Below are 17,851 nucleotides of genomic sequence, written 5' to 3'. Positions count from 1 at the left end.
CCTGGGGCTTGCCTAGCACGTATAAAGCCTTAGATTTGATCCCTAACACTCAATCACCTGGGCGAGGTGGTGCACACCTGTAGTTCTAGCATTGGGAAGCCGAGGCAGGAGGATCAGGGGTTCAAGATCATCTTCAGCTATATAAGGAGTTCTGGGCCAGCCTAGGCTGTGTGAGACCCTGTCCAGAAACGCTTTCCCTCCATGGTCTTACCATGTAGCCCTGACTGGTCTGGAACTCACTACGAGACTAGGCTGGCTCAAACTACTTTTGCATTTGCCTTCCTAGTGCTGGGTTCTGCTTAACTCTCTGGTTCTTTGTAGGAAAGGAGAATGGACTGTGGTGTGGTGGCCCAGCCCTGCACCCCAGCATTTGGGAGGCAGAGTAGAGGCAAGAGGATGGGGAGGTGTCTGTCATCCAGAGTTAAACTGACACTGTAGTGCTGTCCAACACTGTCTCAAAACCCGAAAAGACAAGCTCTACAATGCTTGGACCCCTGCCCGACTGTCGGAGTTTCAGTGATGTTGTCAGGAAAGGCGACTGTGGGAAGGAGCGCCGTTCTCCTACCCATGTTAATTCCTGTGTTTTGACTCTTCCTTGTTATCCTTCTAGTTCTTGCCTTGTGTCACGGATTCAATCTGGACACTGAAAATCCCATCACCTTCCAAGAGAATGCAAGAGGCTTCGGGCAGAGTGTGGTCCAGCTTGGTGAATCCCGGTAAAGGCCTCAGGGGAAGCCCCCTGTCTTAGTGCCTCTTTAAAAGCTAGGAAAAACAAATTTCCTTATTGAGATTCCCTCCCTCCCCTTCCTCCCTCCCTCCTCCTCCCTCCCTCCTCCCTCCTCTCTCCCTCTCTCCCTCCCTCCCTCTCTCTCCTTTGCTAGGAATGGAATCCAAGGCTTGCTGATGCCCTACCACTGAGCTACAACACCCCTTTGCTCTCTTGACTGATTTTTCTTTTTTGGATCTATAGTAAGGTTTCAGGGTTCCAAATTCACAAGATCCAAGAAAGTTGAGAGCAAAAAGTCTTTTACTCCCTGTACTTCCCTTCCTAGGAGGGATCCTGACAATTGGCTCCTTGTGGTTCTTCAGGAGAGATTTTTGTCTGTCTCTCTAGCTACCTCCTAACTGCTGCCCACTTTCCTACCCTCAATCTGTAGCATGAGTTATGCTCAAGCTATGGCCTACTTGAACATATATGGTAATAATGCATCTAAGATGTGTGTGTGTGTGTGTGTGTGTGTGTGTGTGTGTGTGTGTGTACATGACACAGCATGCTTGTGCCAAAGTTAGAATTGCTTGTGGGGGTTGGTTTCTCCATGTGGATCCTAGGGATAACCGTAGCTCATAGGATTCCCAGCAAGTGACTTTATACACTGAACCATCTCTTGGCTATAAATCTTATCAAACACAATCCAGTTCACTTGTTACTCACAGAATAAAGAGAAGTGATAAGGAGATATAGTCCACAAAGCCTAAAACATTTACCTTAAAAGAAATTTTTACTGGGATTCATTATGGGATTCACATTTTCAGAAAGTGAGAAGTGTTGGCGCTTGCTGTTACAGAGGCTGTGAGTTCATATGAGCAACAGCGCTGTCATGTCCAGAAAACAGTTTTGCATTTCCTCTGTCTCTTGACACCTTTCCATTTCCTGCTTTGTATGATTCCTGAGCCTTGAGAGGAAGTACGTAGTGTAGATGTCTCATGTTCTGAAGCTGAGCACCCAGTCTCTTTTGCTGTCTGTATGGACCAGTTGTGAGTCTTGGTTTTAATCACCATCTCCTTAAAAGGAAGCTGAGGATTCAGAGGTGCACTAGTCTGTGGGTATAATGTTCAGAACATAGGAAGAAGTTTAATTCTAGTAGACTAGTGGTAGTAGGCTCTCCCCCTGGGCCCATGACCTACTTAGCTACAGGAATCTTGACCCAGTTAACAGGACTAGACATGAATTTCATCTTGTGGACCAGACCTTTAATGCAAGTAGAAAGCGGTGGTTGCTCTCTGTCTTAGGTTTCTATTGCTCTGATAAAACACCATGGCTGAAAGCAACTTGGGGACAAAAGGGTTTATTTGGCTACGAACCCGAGGTCACAGTCCACTGAGGGATGCCGAGGCAGGAGTCTGCAGACAGGAACTTGAGGTGGGAACTGAAGCCCTGGAGGAGCACTGCTATTGGCTTGCTTAGCCTGCTTTCTTATGCACCCCAGAGCCACCTGCCAAGGGTGTCTTCTCACAGGACTCACACCAACCTCTAGCCAAGAAAATGCCCTTATAGGACAATTTTATGGGGGAGACTCCTTAATTGAGATTACCCTTTCCCACATAGGTCTGGGTTGAGAAAAAGTTGACAAAAAGTAACAAGCACACTCCCATAATATTCATGCCACCATCATGCTAGCTGCACTTGGCTGTCTTGCCAGGCCAGTCCCAAAGGTTCACAGCCATGGAAAGCTTTTGACTGCTTTTCTTCCCTGGTAATATGCATAGAGCTCCATGGAGGCTAGCCAGTAGGGATGAAGTTTCCAGCTTGATACCACTTGATTTCTTCATATTCTATGACTCAAGTATGCGTTGTCTTAAGCAATAAGTTATTGCCATCAAATTCTGGAGGGTAACCAGGAGCAGTGGCAATAGCCTGTAATGTTTAGGGAGGAAGTCTATGGGATCCCACTGACCAACAACCAGAGAAGAGGCACTTTGTATCTGGGCTTTTATTTGATAGTTCATGGTTTCTGGGTGAGGAAGTTCCCCCCTCATTACAGTTAACGCCATATAAATTGTGTGTGTGTGTGTGTGCATTTGTGTATACACACATATATGCGATGTACATATTTTAGGAAGTTTCTATAGTAGTTGCTTTCCATACTGTTTTTTTCCTTTGTTGTTGCTCCACGTTCTTCTTTTTTTTTTTTATCATTTTTTTAATTTGAATTAGAAACAAGATTGATTTACATGACAATCCCAGTTCCCTTCTCCCTCCCGTCCTCCCCTACTACCCCCCCAACTAAAACCCTACCTATCACATGTCCTTTCTTCTATTCTTCCCCTGACTCAAACTTTCTGCTCCCTCATGTTCTCTGCATCCCTCCTCTTCTCCCCTTCTCATTCTCCTAGCTCCCTCCCCCCTCTTTCCGTGCTCTCAATTTGCTCAGGAGATCTTGTCCCTTTCCCCTTCTCCAGGGGACCATGTATGTCTCTCTTAGAGTCCTCCTTGTTTACTGGCTTCTCTGGCAGTGTGGAATGTAGGCTGGTAATCCTTTACTCTATGTCTAAAATCCACATATGAGTGAGTACATTTCATGTTTGTCTTTTTGTGACTGGGTTACCTCGCTCAGAATGGTTTCTTCGAGTTCCATCCATTTTCCTGCAAATTTCAAGATTCCATTGTTTTTTTTCTGCTGAGTAGTTCTCCATTGTGTAAATGTATCACATTTTCTCTATCCATTCTTCAGTTGAGGGGCATCTAGGCTGCTTCCAGTTTCTGGCTATTACAGATAGTGCTGCTATGAACATGGTTGAACAGATGTCCTTGTTGTATGAATCCATACTGTTTTTTTTTTTTAAGGGCTTTATTATTGGTTGATTCCTCTCTTAGCCCTCCTGCTCTGTTATCCTCCTTTTCCCCTTCAAACCAGCTTTGTTCTATGCCCTCTCCCTTAAATCCCGCCCCCCCACCGCCGTGATCCACTATTATTTCCCTGACTTCTATGGGTACTCCAGTTTAACACACATATACAAAGATTCAAAGGCAGTGCTCACATATAAGCGAGGATATGTGGCGTTTGTCTTTTTGGGTCAGGGTGACATCACTCAGAATGATTATTTCTAGCTCCATCCAATCCCTGAAAATGTCATTTTTCTTCACAGCACGTTATGTCTGTGTGCCACATTTTCATTATCCATTAGTGAGGAACACCTTGGCTGTTTGTGTTTCCTGTCTGTTGTGAATACAGCAGCAGTGAGCATGGACGAGCCGTGTGAGTGAGTCTATGCCCGGACATGGTATAGCTGGATCTTGTGGTAGGCCAATTTCCATGTTTTTGAGGAGCCTCCACAATAATTTCCACAGTGACTGTACCAGTTCACACCCCCACCAAAGGTGATTTCCTTATGTCAGCCTTTGTTGTTGTAATTTTTAAAAAAATCTTAGTCATTCTGACTAGGGTAAGATGAAATCTCAAAGTAGTTTTAATTTGCATTTCCCTGATGGATAGGGATGATAAACATTAAAAAAAAATATTTTTCCTCAAAAAAAGATTTTAAAAAAAGAAAATTTAACTGTAAGAGTTTCTGCGAGGCCAGAAGAGGGCAGCAGATCACCTGGAATTGGAGTCACAGATGCTAACTGGGCTTTTTGATAGCACTCGGTGTCTGGGAGAGGAATTGCCTCTCTCATTATAGGATAATTGCTTATAAATTTCATTTACAAATTAAATTTAAAAAATTAAATGTGTGTGTATCTCTGTGTATGGGTATATGCATGTGAGTTGCATACACACAAAAATATAATATATATGTGTGTGTTTATGTGTACACATACATACAATATATATATTTTAGGAAGTGTCTAGAGTAGTTGGTTTCCATACTTCCATGCTTGTTTTGTTTTGTTTTACAAGACAGGGTTTCTCTGCATTGCCTGGAATGTCCCAGAACTCTCTCTGTAGACTAGGCTGGCCTCCTGAGAGCTGGGTTAAAGGCATGCGCCACCAGTGTTTTTTGTTTGTTTTTTTTTTTCTAAAGCTTTTTATTGTTAGTTATTCCTCCTCATACTTACTCCTTTCTTAGCCCTTCCTGATCCATTATCCTCTGCCATGTGGGTGCTGGGAATTGAACCCAGGTCCTATGGAAGAGCAGCAGTGCTCTTAACCCCTGAGCCATCTCTCTACTCCCTTATTTTTTTTTAAAGATGACTATTACCATGGCCAGGGAGATCAGGTGCCTCCAACCTCCAAGAACACTAAACTCATATGCATACAAACCCACATAGAGATACAAACACACATATAATTAAAAAAACAATTGAATCTTGGTGTGGTGGTGCACACCTTTAATCCCAGTACTTAGGATGCGGAGGCAGGGAGATCTGTGTGAGTTTGAAGCCAGTCTGGTCTACGTGAGTTCCAGGACAGCCAGAGTGACACAGTGAGACCCTGTCTCAAAAAAAAAATTACCAGAGACAGACAGACAGACAGAGAGAGAGAGAGAGAGAGAGAGAGAGAGAGAGAGAGCTTAAAGTAAAAGAGTGATAGATATCTGTCATGACAGGATGATGGGATGATGGCAGAGGCCCATAGGAGAGCTGTGAGAAATCCCAGGACCCAAAGAAAAATGCTTGACTTTTCTATCTTTTCAGGAGACTTTCGGAAGTTCTGCACTACATGATTTAGTGAGGGCTGTATATGTGATGAGCAGAATGGGGTGCCAGGCACTGGGTAGGATGTAAATTAGTTGTAAGACCACAGGCATTCTCCTTCTGTACCAGGAATGCGGCCTGAATTATTTAGGCTGTGAGGCTGTGAGATCTGGCCTCCTAGATTGATCAGACACATGCCTGTGATCTAATAGTCTATACATGTACAGTGTGTGTGTGTGTGTGTGTGTGTGTGTGTGTGTGTGTGTGTGTGTGATGACACATACGTGGTAGTCAGAGGACAACCTTTGAGAGTCAGTTCTCTCCTTCATGGATCCCAGGGATAGAACTCAGGTCATCATGCTTGTGCGGCAAGCTCCTTTACCCACCGGAACCGTTTCACCACCTGGTTTTCTCCTTGAAGAGAGGGATTTCTGCTGTGTGACTTTTTCTGGAGAGATGTGAGCAAATACACGTTCACAGCAGATGGGGCATCGACAACAGACTAAAGAATGATTCCATCCAGGTCTAGCTCTGTGAGCCAATGACTCTACCTGGGGTTGCTTCCATAGCATGGATAAATAAGGGTTACCCACAGAAGCAGGAGCAACTTACAAAAGAATCTCTCTCCCAGCCAACCATCGACAGCCTCGTCCCCTCAAGATGGACCGCTGATGGGTCAGTCTCCTTTGGGTCTCTTGTGGATCATAACAGCTGCTGGGAGCTCAAGATGGCCGTGGCCGTTCTGGGCCCAGAGCACCTGTTCCACAGCAATTTCCTCTTCTGTTGATGCTTTTTTTCTTTATCTTCCCCCTTTTCTACTCTTCCCCTTCCTGGTTTGTAGAAACTGACAGACCACAGGAAGGCAACCTGGGGTGTAAGCTACCAGTCTCCCTTTCCCAGGTTTCATTTGTCTTTTGATTTGCTTGTAATTGCTTGTCATACTTGTACATTTACTTAAATGGTTATGTGGTTGAAATCCACTTTTTTATTGTTTGAGAATTTCTTATGTGTATGTAATGTGCTTTGAGCCAACCTCCCTCTCCACCCCTGCCTCTCATTCTCCCCTATCACCCTACCCCTTCCCATTCTAATTTCATTTGCTCTTTCTTTTTAAATCCATTTAAAAAAATTCTCACAGCATTTTGTGTCATTCTTAGGAGGGGCCTTCCTGCTCTAGGGTTTAAATTTTTTTCATTGCTAATTTTTCTTCCTGTTTATGGGAGTTCAGGAAGCTTACTTACCTCTGAAGGGTAGGACTGCTTCTATATATTCAGGGTGTTTTTTTTTTATCACCCCCTTTCTACAGAGTGGTTGTTGCAGCCCCCCAGGAGGCAAAGGGTGTTAACCAGACAGGTGGCCTCTACCAGTGTGACTACAGCACAAGCAGGTGTGAGCCCATTTCCCTGAAAGGTGAGTTTCAGCTCTCCCTCTGGCTCTGATGGGAGTTTTCCTGTGGACACAGCTGCTTCGTCAGGCCTTCTTGTATCCTGTGCATTTCTGGTGGGGCAGAGAGCACTTGGCTTCCCAGCCTCCCCCTTGTCCATGGATCCCTCAGGCGACCCCACTATGGTCCTTTTTCATAGTCTATCCCGTGTCTCCAGGCTGAAGTGACTCTTTGCAGCTCTTTTGCTAGAATAATTAATATTTAAATGTTATGTATGTGTGTGTGCTGCATGGACACGTGCCTGCAGGAGCATGTGCTCTGTGTGGCACCTGCGGAGGCCATAATCAACACCAGGTGTCATTCTTGGTTGCACTCCACCTTGTTCATTTTGAGCCATGAACTCATTGGTTTGCCTAAGTTGTCTGGGCAATGAATCTCTCTCTCTCTCTCTCTCAATTTTATGTTATGTGCATGAGTATTTGCCTCCATGTATGTATATGTACCATATGTATGTCTAGTGCCCAGGGAGGTCGAAGGAGTGTCAGACAGAGTTACAGACAATATGAGCTGCTATGTAGGTGCTGGGAACCAAACCCAGCTTCTAGAAGAGCAGACAGTGCCTTTAACTGCTGAGCCATCTGGCCAATGAATTTTGAGGCTGCTTCTGCCTCTGCCCCTCTAGCACTGGGGTTATTATGTGGCCTTTGGGGAGCCAAACTCAGGGCCTCAAGCTTTCAAGGTGACAGAACCCCAGACCCCTAAGGGCCTCAGGATCTTGAGGAGCCCCCAAGACTCAGAAACCAGACCAAGAGCTGCAAAAGCAAGAGGGTTTATTGAACGAATGCGCATTCGGGTGTCAGCAATATCGGGAAAGCTGCACACCCCAGCATGGGGTGCAAGCTCCTTATATAGGAAAAAAACCGCAGATCAGCATACAGGCAAGGGGCACAAAGTGATTGATTACAAAGTATGATCTCACGTTAGAATGGTCACCCAGGTGTGACCTGCTTTTCTACAAAGGAAAAACCACAGAACGTACCCTGAAAAGTCCTTGATTGTCTGTTGGCCAGCCAGGTGTGACCCAAAGAGGGTTGTCTTGGTGGCTGCCCTCGTCTAAACCATAGGATGTGCCCGGGGTTGGGGCCAACCCCCTTGTAATGGGCCAAGGCCTGTGGGAAACTTTTTCTCTCTGTGAACTAAAATCTTTCAAAACTTTTTCTCTCAGCAAACTAAAATCTTTCAAAGGTCACAGTGACTTCACTGACTGAGCCATCTCTCCTGTTACCAGATAGACATAATTGGTATATGTTCTATCACATGAGAGGATTTTATCTCCCTTTCCCTGTTCCTCTCTCCCTCTACCCCCCTCCCCCAGCAACCTCTCTGCAAGGTCTCTTGTACCCAAGTTGGCCTCAAACTTGCTATGTAGTTGTCATTGGCCTTAAACTTCTGATCCTCCAGCTTCACCTTCAAGTGCTGGCATCACCACACATGGCCTTATGATTTGTGAATGCTAGGCCATACTCTACCAACAGGGTCACATCCCGTTCCCGAAACTGGGTTTCATTATGACAGTTTCTTTTCTATCCTTTATTTTTTATTTTTGAGACCAAGTCTCACTGTGTAGCCATGGCTGGCCTGGAATTTGCTATGTAGACAGGTTGGCCTCAAATGTTCTGCCTCTGCTTCCCAGCTCCTGGGATTAAAGGTGTTCCTCAGCATGCCTGGCTGACATTTTTATACATGTGTATAATATATTTCCATCCTTTCGCCCTCTTTAATCTTCCTGCTTCTTCCTGCTGCATATGCTGCAAATAGTTTCCCACAGTTTAAATCTTATTTTACTTAATTCTATAGGCCTCTATGCAAATGAAGTAATTGTGTTCTTCTTTGTGACTGGGTAAGACACCATTGTGTAGACTGCATTTTCTTTATCCAGTCATCTATTGACTGGCTTCTCGGCTTGTCTACTGCGAGTAAGACAGTGAGCACAGGTATGTGCATCCATCATGTCCTTGCCCACTGTTTCACTGTAGAGAGTGTTTTCATCTGCCACCAGCTCACAAGTAATGACATGGAAACTTATTATTACTTGTGAAAGCTTGGCCAATAGCTTAGGCTTGTTCCTAACTAGCTCTTATAACTTAAATTAACTCATGTATATTAATCTACGTTCTGCCACATGGCCTTACTCTCTTCCACCTTGTACTTCCTGTTTCCTCTCAGTGTCTCTCTGGCAACTCCACCTTTCTTCTTCCCAGAGTGCTCTCTGCCCAGAAGTCCCGCCTATACCTCCTGCCTAGCTATTGGCCATTCAGTTTTCTATTACAATCCATCTTTACACAGTGTACAAATATCTCACAACATTTCACAACTCCTCTTAACCCTGAGGATGACTGTGCATGAGTCTTGTCTTCTCAGTACCCCCAGAGGCTGTGAACATGTCCTTGGGTCTCTCCCTGGCTGCTACTACAAACCCAACCCAGCTGCTGGTGAGTTGCTCAGGATCAGAAGAAGGTTTTGAGGGGAGAGGTGGGAGACCTGGGGATGCTGGGTGGAGGTATTGTGGAGGGTGGAGGTCCCACTATTGTAGGACAGGAGGCAGGGGCAGCCCCTTTACTGGCACTTTGCCCCTCAGGCCTGCGGCCCCACTGTGCACCAAAACTGCAAGGAGAACACGTATGCGAAAGGACTGTGCTTCCTGTTTGACTCCAACCTGATGAGGCCACCCCAGCAGTTCCCAGAGGCTCTCAGAGGTAGGTCATTTTGGGCAGATACTTGAAGAGGGGAGGGAGGCAGGGCTGAGAATTGTTTTCAGGGTGTTTCAGAATTAACATCTCAATCCCTCTGCCGTTTTCTATTCCTTGGAAGTAAGTTTAAAAGAAAACTGCAGCTCAGCCGGGTGTAGTGGCCTATGCAAGCAATCCTAACACTTGGGAGACTGTCTTAAATGACAAAACAAAAACTAACAGTGGGTCTCATACTTAAGAGGAGGGGCGCTGTAATAGTCAGTGTTCTATTGCTGCGAAGAGACATTGTGACCAAGGCAATTATTATTATTTTTTGTCTTGTTTTGTTTTTTGTTTTTCCAAGACAGGGTTTCTCTGTGTAGCTTTGGAGCCTATCCTGGCACTCTCTCTGGAGACCATTTAGTGTAGCAAGCCTTTTCTTTTGTGCCACCAACCAATTCCCAAATACTGACATGAAGACTTCTTATTAGTTACGAATGCTCAGTCTTATCTTGTTTATGCTTGTTCCATTTGCTCTTAACCTGTTTCTCTTCATCTATGCTTTGCCTCAGGGCTTTTTATCTTTCTTTTCTTCTGTACATCTTACTTTCACTGCTTCTCATGTTTGGCTAGCTGATAGCTCTCTGCCTTCTGGCCCCAGGTTCTCTCTTGTTCTCTCCTCCTCCTTCTCTCTTGAGCCTAGATTTCTCCTCCTACTTAATTTCCTCTGCCCTCCAGCCCCACCTATCCCCATACTGCCTACCTATTGGCCATTCAGCTTTTTATTAGACCAATCAGGTGCCTTAGGCAGGCAAGGTGAACAGCAATACATCTTTTCATAATTAAACAAATGCAGCACAAACAAATGCAACACATCCTTTTTCTTTTTTGTTTTTTTGAGACAGGGTTTCTCTGTGTAGCTTTGGAGCCTATCCTGGCACTCGCTCTGGAGACCAGGCTGGCCTCGAACTCACAGAGATCTGCCTGCCTCTGCCTCCCAAGTGCTGGGATTAAAGGCATGTGCCACCAATTCCCATCGCAACACATCTTTACTAGTTAATATTCCACAATAATTTAGTTGGTAATTTTGGTGCGGACATGCTGTCTTGGTTTTTCATGTCTTGATTGTGTCTTTGTGTTGGACTTCCACTTCAGTAGTCATTTCGTTGACTGAAGCTGGCACACATGGATTGAGTATTTGGACTGGTGCAGACACTATAGCATTCCTTCTGGTTAGCAAGCAGGTCTTGGCTCAGTTAGGTACAGCTTGAAGTTTAGTCATGGTGAGACTTAGTACTAATTTGTGGGTGGTTTAGCTGAGGTGACTCTTTCTTGGCTATAGGGAGAATGACTTCCTACTTTGCAAGAGATTTAAATTGACCAAATGAAAAATATCTAATACTCAGTAGTAAACAAGTGTCCAGTTATTGTTTGATTTGATTTTATTATTTGGGGTGTGTGTGTGTGTGTGTGTGTGTGTGTGTGTGTGTGTGTGTGTGTGGTTGGCTTCTGACCCCAGGATCTAGGATCTACACAGTGCATGGGTGCTGGCTTAGGAGGCAAAATTTCATGCAGTTTCTGACCCTAGGATACATGTGTGCTAGTGAGCTGGGTCCTGGGTGCCATGGCTTCACATGGCCCTGATCAGGAGTCTGGGTCTGCACAGTGTGAAGGTGCCAGGTTATCACAGATGGCAGGAGCAGGGTTTCTTTCAGCTTTTGACCTTGGGAGCCATGATTTGTGCAGTCAGGGTGTTTTATTTGTTATTCACATGTAAGTCCCTTCTCCCTCTCCCTCCCTCACCCCCATCTCTCCTTCCCCCCCTCCAGCCCCCCCCCCCATCCACCCCCTACTCCAGAGGCAGGGAGCCCTCAAAACGGGCTCTCAAAGTCCACCAAATCTTCCTGGCTGGTCCTGGGCCCTTCCCCCATGTGTCCACCCAGTGTGTAACTGAGGGATGGGCTCTCAAGTCCCTTCTTGCCAAGGGAAAAATACAAATCCACCACCAGAGGCTCCCTGGAGTGAGGCCTCCTTATTGACATCATGTTCAGGGTGCTCTTGTACTCCTCCCCGGCATGTCGATGCTCCCTTGTTTCAGGCCAACTGTTCCTGTGGGTTTCTCCAACCTGGTACAGACCCCTTCGCTCTTCATTCCTCCCTCTCTTCAACTAAATTCCCGATTTCAGCTCAGTGTATATCTGTGGATGTCTGTCTCCTCTTCCATCAGCCACTGGATGAGGTCTAGGATGGCATAAAGAGAAGTCATCAATCTCATTTTAGGGGAAGGGCTTTTAGGTTATCCTCTCCACCATTGCTTGGATTGTCAGATCGTGTCATCCTTGTAGGTCTCTGGAGATCTCCCTGGTTCCAGATCTCTTCTCGGACCTATAGTGGCTCCCTCTGATATGGCATCTCTCATCCTGCTCTCTCTCTTCTATTCTTCCCCCAACTCAATATTTCTGCCAGTCAGGGTGTTTTAATTAGGGTTTCTTTTACAGTGAAGAGACACCATGGCCACAGAAACTTTTATAAAGGAAAGCATTTAATTGGGGCTGGTTTACAGTTTCAGAGGGTTAGTCCATTATCATCCTGGTGAGAAACATGGCAGTGTGCAGGCAGACATGGTGCTGGAGAAGCAGCTGAGAGTTCTACATCTGGATCTGCAGGCAGCAGAAGCAACTGTGTGCCACACTGACAGTAGATTGAGCATAGGGGACCTCAAAGCCCACCCCCACAGTGACATGCTTTCTCCAGCAAGGCCACACCTACTCCAACAAAGCCACTCTTCCTAATAGTGCCACTCCCTATGGACCAAGCATTCAACACATGAGTCTATGGGGACCATTCCTATTCAAATCACCATACAGGGTATTATGGGTAGGAGCAAGATTTCATGTGCCCTATAGCACGCTTTCTTTTGAGCCACCAGCCAGCTCCCAAAAATCATGACACTGAGACTTATTAGTTATGAATACTTGGCTTACTTTAGCTCTTGTTTAATCTATTTCTCTTCATTTATTTTTTGTCTCTGGGCTTTTTACCTTTCTTTCCTTCTGTATGTCTTACTTTCCTGTGTCCTCCGTGTCTGACTGGCTGGCCCCGGGCATCTCATTTCTCTCTCATTCTCCCTTCTCTCTCGTTCCTCAAACCTAGATTTTCCTCTTATTCTCTCTGCCTGCCAGTCCCACCTATCCCTCTACTGCCTAGTTATTGGCTGTTCAGCTTTTTAGTAGATCAATCAGGTGCCTTAGGCAGGCAAGGTGAAATAGCAACACGTCTTTAGTATTTAAACAAATGCAGCATAAACAAATGTAACAAACCTTTACATAGTTAAAGTAATAGTCTGCAACAGTGCCCTCTGACCTTAGGAGTTTGCAGGCCTCAGAGTACTGGTGTTACCAGACTTAGCTTGTGCCCCAACAAGCCAGGTTCCTCCACCTGTTCTCAATAAGCCAATAAAACAGTTAAATTAATAGTGTAAAGTAGAGAAAGAAAATTTATTCAATGTGGCCACATTGTGAAAGAGGGACAAAGAGATTCAGTACCCCACCCACCCCAGTCTCTGTCTTGGGGGCTGATGACATAAGGATAGGGTTAAATAGAAAGCTTGAGCTGGGTATACCTAAGCAGTCTGGCCAAGGTGTGGTCCCTACCCACCACTGTCTCCTTATCTTTTCTGTTCAGAGCTAAGTTCCTCCTCAAGCAGACAATCCTCTGGCTGCCCCAGGACTTCAGCCATTTCTTCTAGTGAGATTCTAATTTCTTGGGATCCTATCCTTTCAAAAGCTTGACAGCCAAAGAGTGGAATACAGTGTTTTTTAGCCAGCAGGCCAGCTATACTGGAGATTCATGTGGCCTTTGACCTGAGGGACCCGGGTCCATGTGGTACATGGACACGGGGTGCCGAGTGTGGGTTATTGATGGTAGCAGTCAGAACCTGCAGGGTGTGCAGGTGCAAGGGAGTGGGGAGGCAGAGTTGCTATGACCTCTGACCTCAGGAGTTGGAGTTCCCATGGTGTGTGGGCACTGGATGCTGAGTGTAGGGTTTTGCACAGTCTGTGGCCTCAGAAAGCAGATGCACAGATCCCCTCTATGGATCCAGTCCTTAGGGTGGGGATTCACAGGGCTTTGGACCTCAGGACCCAGGGTTTGCAGTGTATATGGAGAGTGAGGTGCTGGGTACCTGGGGTGGGTGTTTGTGGCTTCTGATTTCAGAACCCAGTATGCATGAGGTGTCCTGGCAGTTGCTTATGAGCAGGGGATCCCTTCAGTGGCAGTCTCTGTTCAGCCTTTCAACTGAATTTTCATTTTACAAGTTGGCGTCTTTGATGGGTTGGGTCTTGCCTTCTGGACACTCTTCCTATTGTCCCAGTGCAGACCAAGAGGGTTTGCTTTATTGGTGTTTATCTCTTTAAAGAACTATGCACCCACCTGTGTCTGTCTGTCTGTCTGTCTGTCTTTGGTGTGTGATATATGTGTGTAGTGTGTGTGTGTTACACATGTGGAAATTGGACGACAACTTATGGGATTTGGTTCTCTCCTATCATGTGAGTTCCGGGTACCTAAATCAATCATGTCATTGTGCTTGGCAGAAAGCGACTTCCCCTGCTGAGCTATCTCACTGGTTCATTGTGGTTTTCTCTCTAACAATTATAGTTGCTTTCTCAGCATCTCCTTTCAGCCATTTTAATGTACTTCTGCTTCTCCCCACTCCCTGAACACCACAGGCTCACGGCTGTATCACCATGAAAATGCACTTAGTCCAACTTAGTCTCCATAGTCTTCATAGGCTCAACACTGGTAAAAGTCTCCGGAGACCCAGTGTGGTCTCCTAACTGTGAATTCCTGTAAGATAAAAAAAGAAAATTACATACTTCCAACATTCAGTGTCTCTGAATACACATTACCTTTCCAAAATGAAGGAATGAGGGTATAGTAAGCAAATACTGGATCAAAGCAAGACTGGACTCCACAAGGGCAAACACCAAATCCTGCAGCTTCATGTCCATGTCAAAGAGTTTAGAAGATCTGCCCCTCAGGCTTTGTTGCTTGCTGAATAAATTTCTGTCTTAGCCTGGTTCCACTCCCTGTATGCAGCTTTTCTTGGCAGATGTCTTAAGGCTTGGGCATTTCAACATCCTGGGGGACTCCACTGCAGTCTTGGCTTTACTCTACTAATGTTATAAACGGCTTCTCAGGGCTTGTCTGCAAGGACTCCTCTCCCACTTGCTGCTGGCCTTGGCAGCTAGCTCTCTTAAACATCTGACGCAGAATCCACGACCTCTTTACTCTTGCATCCTTCACACCTCTAACGCCAAGTAGGCCCCTCTCCCAGAACCACCAAGACCCCAAGCACCTTTCTATCTTTTCCCTTTCTTTCTTTCTTTCTTTCTTTCTTTCTTTCTTTCTTTCTTTCTTTCTTTCTTTCTCTCTCTCTCTCTTCTCTCTCTCTTCCTTCCTTCCTTCCTCCCTCTCTCTTCCTTCCTTTCTTCCTTTCTTTCTCTCCCTCTCTTTCTTTCTTTCTTTCTTTCTTTCTTTCTTTCTTTCTTTCTTTCTTTCTTTCTCTTTCTCTTTCTTTCCCTCTCTTTCCTTATATCTCCCTCCCTCCCTCCCTCCCTCCCTCCCTTCCTCCCTCCTTCCCTCCTTCCCTCCTTTCTTCCCTCCCTCCTTCCTTCCCTCCCTCCCCTTTTTCCTCAATCACTACATTCTCTTTTTTTCTCTTCCTCTTACTTCTTTTCATCCTCCTCTTTCAGACAAGGTCTTATGCGTACCCCTGGCTGGCTTGGAACTAACGAAGCACTTCTTCTGATTCCCAAATGCTGGGATTCAAGGCCCTCAGTTCAAATATCTTCTTTTAAGCCCATTTTCGAACAATAGCAACATTGTATCCTTAAGCCTGGGTTTCTACTCTGGGAAAGCCTTTTGGGATTATGAGCAGGTTTTTTTTTTTTTTTTTTTTTTTTTTTTTTTTTTCACATAACCGGGGATTCACAGCCTCTGGGCATCGTATTTTGAGCACCTCTTCCCTGGGCTTCTACTTTGTTCCATCCCAGAACTCAGTTTGTTGGACAGTTCCTCGAGCAGGTTTTTCCCTCTTTGGGGGCTTACCACCCAGGTCCAAATAAATATATGGAGTATACTTATATACTTATAAGTATATAAGTAGTCTTACTTATAAATGCCCAGCCTTAGCTTGGCTTGTTTCTAGCCAGCTTTTCTTCTTAGCTTAGTTTATTCTGTCTACTTTTTGCTTCCAGGCTTTTATCTTTCTTTATTCTATGCACCTTCCTTTGCTTTTTGCTCTGCATCTGGCTGTGTAGCTGGGTGGCTGGACCTTGGTGTCCTCCTTTCCTTCTCCTTTTCTCACTCTTCTCTTGATTCTTTTTTTTTTTCTTTTTCTTTTTTTTTTTTTTTTGGTTTTTCGAGACAGGGTTTCTCTGTGGCTTTGGAGTCTGTCCTGGAACTAGCTCTTGTAGACCAGGCTGGTCTCGAACTCACAGAGATCCGCCTGCCTCTGGCTCCCAAGTGCTGGGATTAAAGGAGTGCGCCACCAACGCCTGGCTCTTCTCTCGATTCTTCTCCTATTTCTTCTCTCTTCCTGGCAGCCCCGCCCAGCCTTTCTCCTGCCTAGCTACTAACTGTTCAGCTCTTCCTTAGACCAATCAGGTGTTTTAGACAGGCAAAGTAACACAGCTTTGCAGAGTTAAACAAACGCAACATAAAAGAATGCAGCACATCCCTGCACCATTAAACAAATGTTCCATAGCACAAACAAATGTAACACATCTTAAAATAATATTCCGCAATAAGGTCTCATCTCCACTCTCTCCTCACCAGGGCTCTGATGATCCAGCTTAGCCGTGCCTTAGTTACTCTGCCCAAGCACTACTTGAACTCTTTTGGTTGAATGTGTGCGCTGCAGAGGGTCCGCTTTCTACCTACCAGGCCAGTCTTCTATTTCTGGCACTGGATGGTTGCTACTGTTGCTGCATCACAGCCGGAATACGCAGTGGTACTGGTTGTTTTTCTTTCGCTTGTTGGAAAACACTCATTAAGAGACATTTTGATGGTGCTATTGGCATGACTTTTGCTTCTGACTGTGTGGCTGTCTTTAGATCTTGAGCATCAGCAGACAAGAATTCCAGTGTCTCCTGGGGCTGTTGCCTTTGCTTATTCTGGGAAGGGTCAATGATATGGCTCCTATGGTGGTTTGAGTGAAAATGGGCCTGTAGGCGCAAATGTTTGAATGTGTGGTTCCCAGTTGGAGGACTGTTTAAGATTAGGTGTGGCCTTTCTAGAGTGGGTATGCCATTGGGGGGTGGGCTTTGAGGTTTCAAAAGCCCATGCCTGTAGGGAAGACACCCTAGCCCCGCCCAATAGTCCTGGGACAGGTACCAGGTGGACCCGGGACTCGCCCATAAGGGCATGGTGAAGGAAAGCCGGGGTGACGTAAGGGAGCTTCTTAAGGGGCTGCACGTGGGGACCTTGGCCCCTTTTTGTTCTGGCTGTGCTTGCTGGGTTCTATAACCTAGCTCTGGCCTGTGTTTTGCCTTGGTGTCTTCTTATATAAAGAGACTTTAATCAATACACGTGGCGCCCAACCTGCCTGCCCACCCGCCATGATAGTAATGGATTAACCCTTTGAAACTGTAAGCAAGGACTCGATTTAAGTGCTTTCTTTTAAAAACTGACTTGGCTGTGGTGTTCTCTCACAGCAATGGTAGAGTAACCAAGGCAACTCCACAGTAGCTTGACCCCAAAGCCCACATTTGTAGCTAGATGAGAAGCAACTAAACTCCAGTGGTAGGAAGGTACCATAGCCACCATCCCTGGAATAGGACATGCATTAGCACTGTCCGTGGTTCTAAGACGTCGTGGTGCTGTGAGAGCAGATGCAGTGTTGGGTTTTTGGGGGAAGCCTAGCCATGTGATTCCAGGCAGCTCCCTCAGCTGGGCTTAGTGCCTGTGAGGACTGTAGAGATCCCCACTGGTGAGGACTGTAGAGATCCCCTTAGAGTGATGAGAGCTGTTGGTATTCTCTTGCATAGCTTCCTTTTCTCACAGGGAGAAGTCTCTGTTGGTTCTGTACTGATCTTGGCTTTGGAGGCCAGGTATATCTATCTCCTTGTGGCCAGCCTCAGTTTCTGTGCTCTCTAGGGTCACCACTACTCCCTTGATGCACTTTGGCATACTCCCTAGGTACTTTCATACAAATTCAGTTGGTTTTTGTTGTGGTGGCCAAGAGGGCTTTTGGGCAGCCATCTTGCTGATGTGTAAGAAATCTGTCCATATTTTATTTTCCTTGGTGCAAATTCAGAATTTTTGTTTTTTATCTTTGCCCCCCTCATTGTCCAGCTGAGAGCTGATATTCAAAGATAACAT

General features: G+C 45.7%; 1 protein-coding gene across 2 annotated transcripts in view; it reads left to right on the top strand.

Moving 5' to 3' along the window:
• Positions 1–17,851, top strand: part of Itgam (integrin subunit alpha M) — a 45,515-nt gene that overhangs the window by 1,670 nt on the left and 25,994 nt on the right. For both annotated transcript variants that reach the window (XM_027404501.2, XM_027404500.2), the window contains exons 2-5: positions 611–716; positions 6,663–6,766; positions 9,162–9,232; positions 9,379–9,496. In XM_027404501.2, coding sequence (XP_027260302.1) covers positions 611–716; positions 6,663–6,766; positions 9,162–9,232; positions 9,379–9,496 — 399 coding nt within the window. The remainder of the gene's footprint in view (positions 1–610; positions 717–6,662; positions 6,767–9,161; positions 9,233–9,378; positions 9,497–17,851) is intronic.

This window comes from Cricetulus griseus, chromosome 3 (genome assembly GCF_003668045.3).
Source record: "Cricetulus griseus strain 17A/GY chromosome 3, alternate assembly CriGri-PICRH-1.0, whole genome shotgun sequence".
NCBI lineage: Eukaryota > Metazoa > Chordata > Mammalia > Rodentia > Cricetidae > Cricetulus > Cricetulus griseus.
The sequence above is the reverse complement of the archived record's forward strand: the minus strand, read 5'-3'. Positions and strand labels throughout refer to the sequence as shown.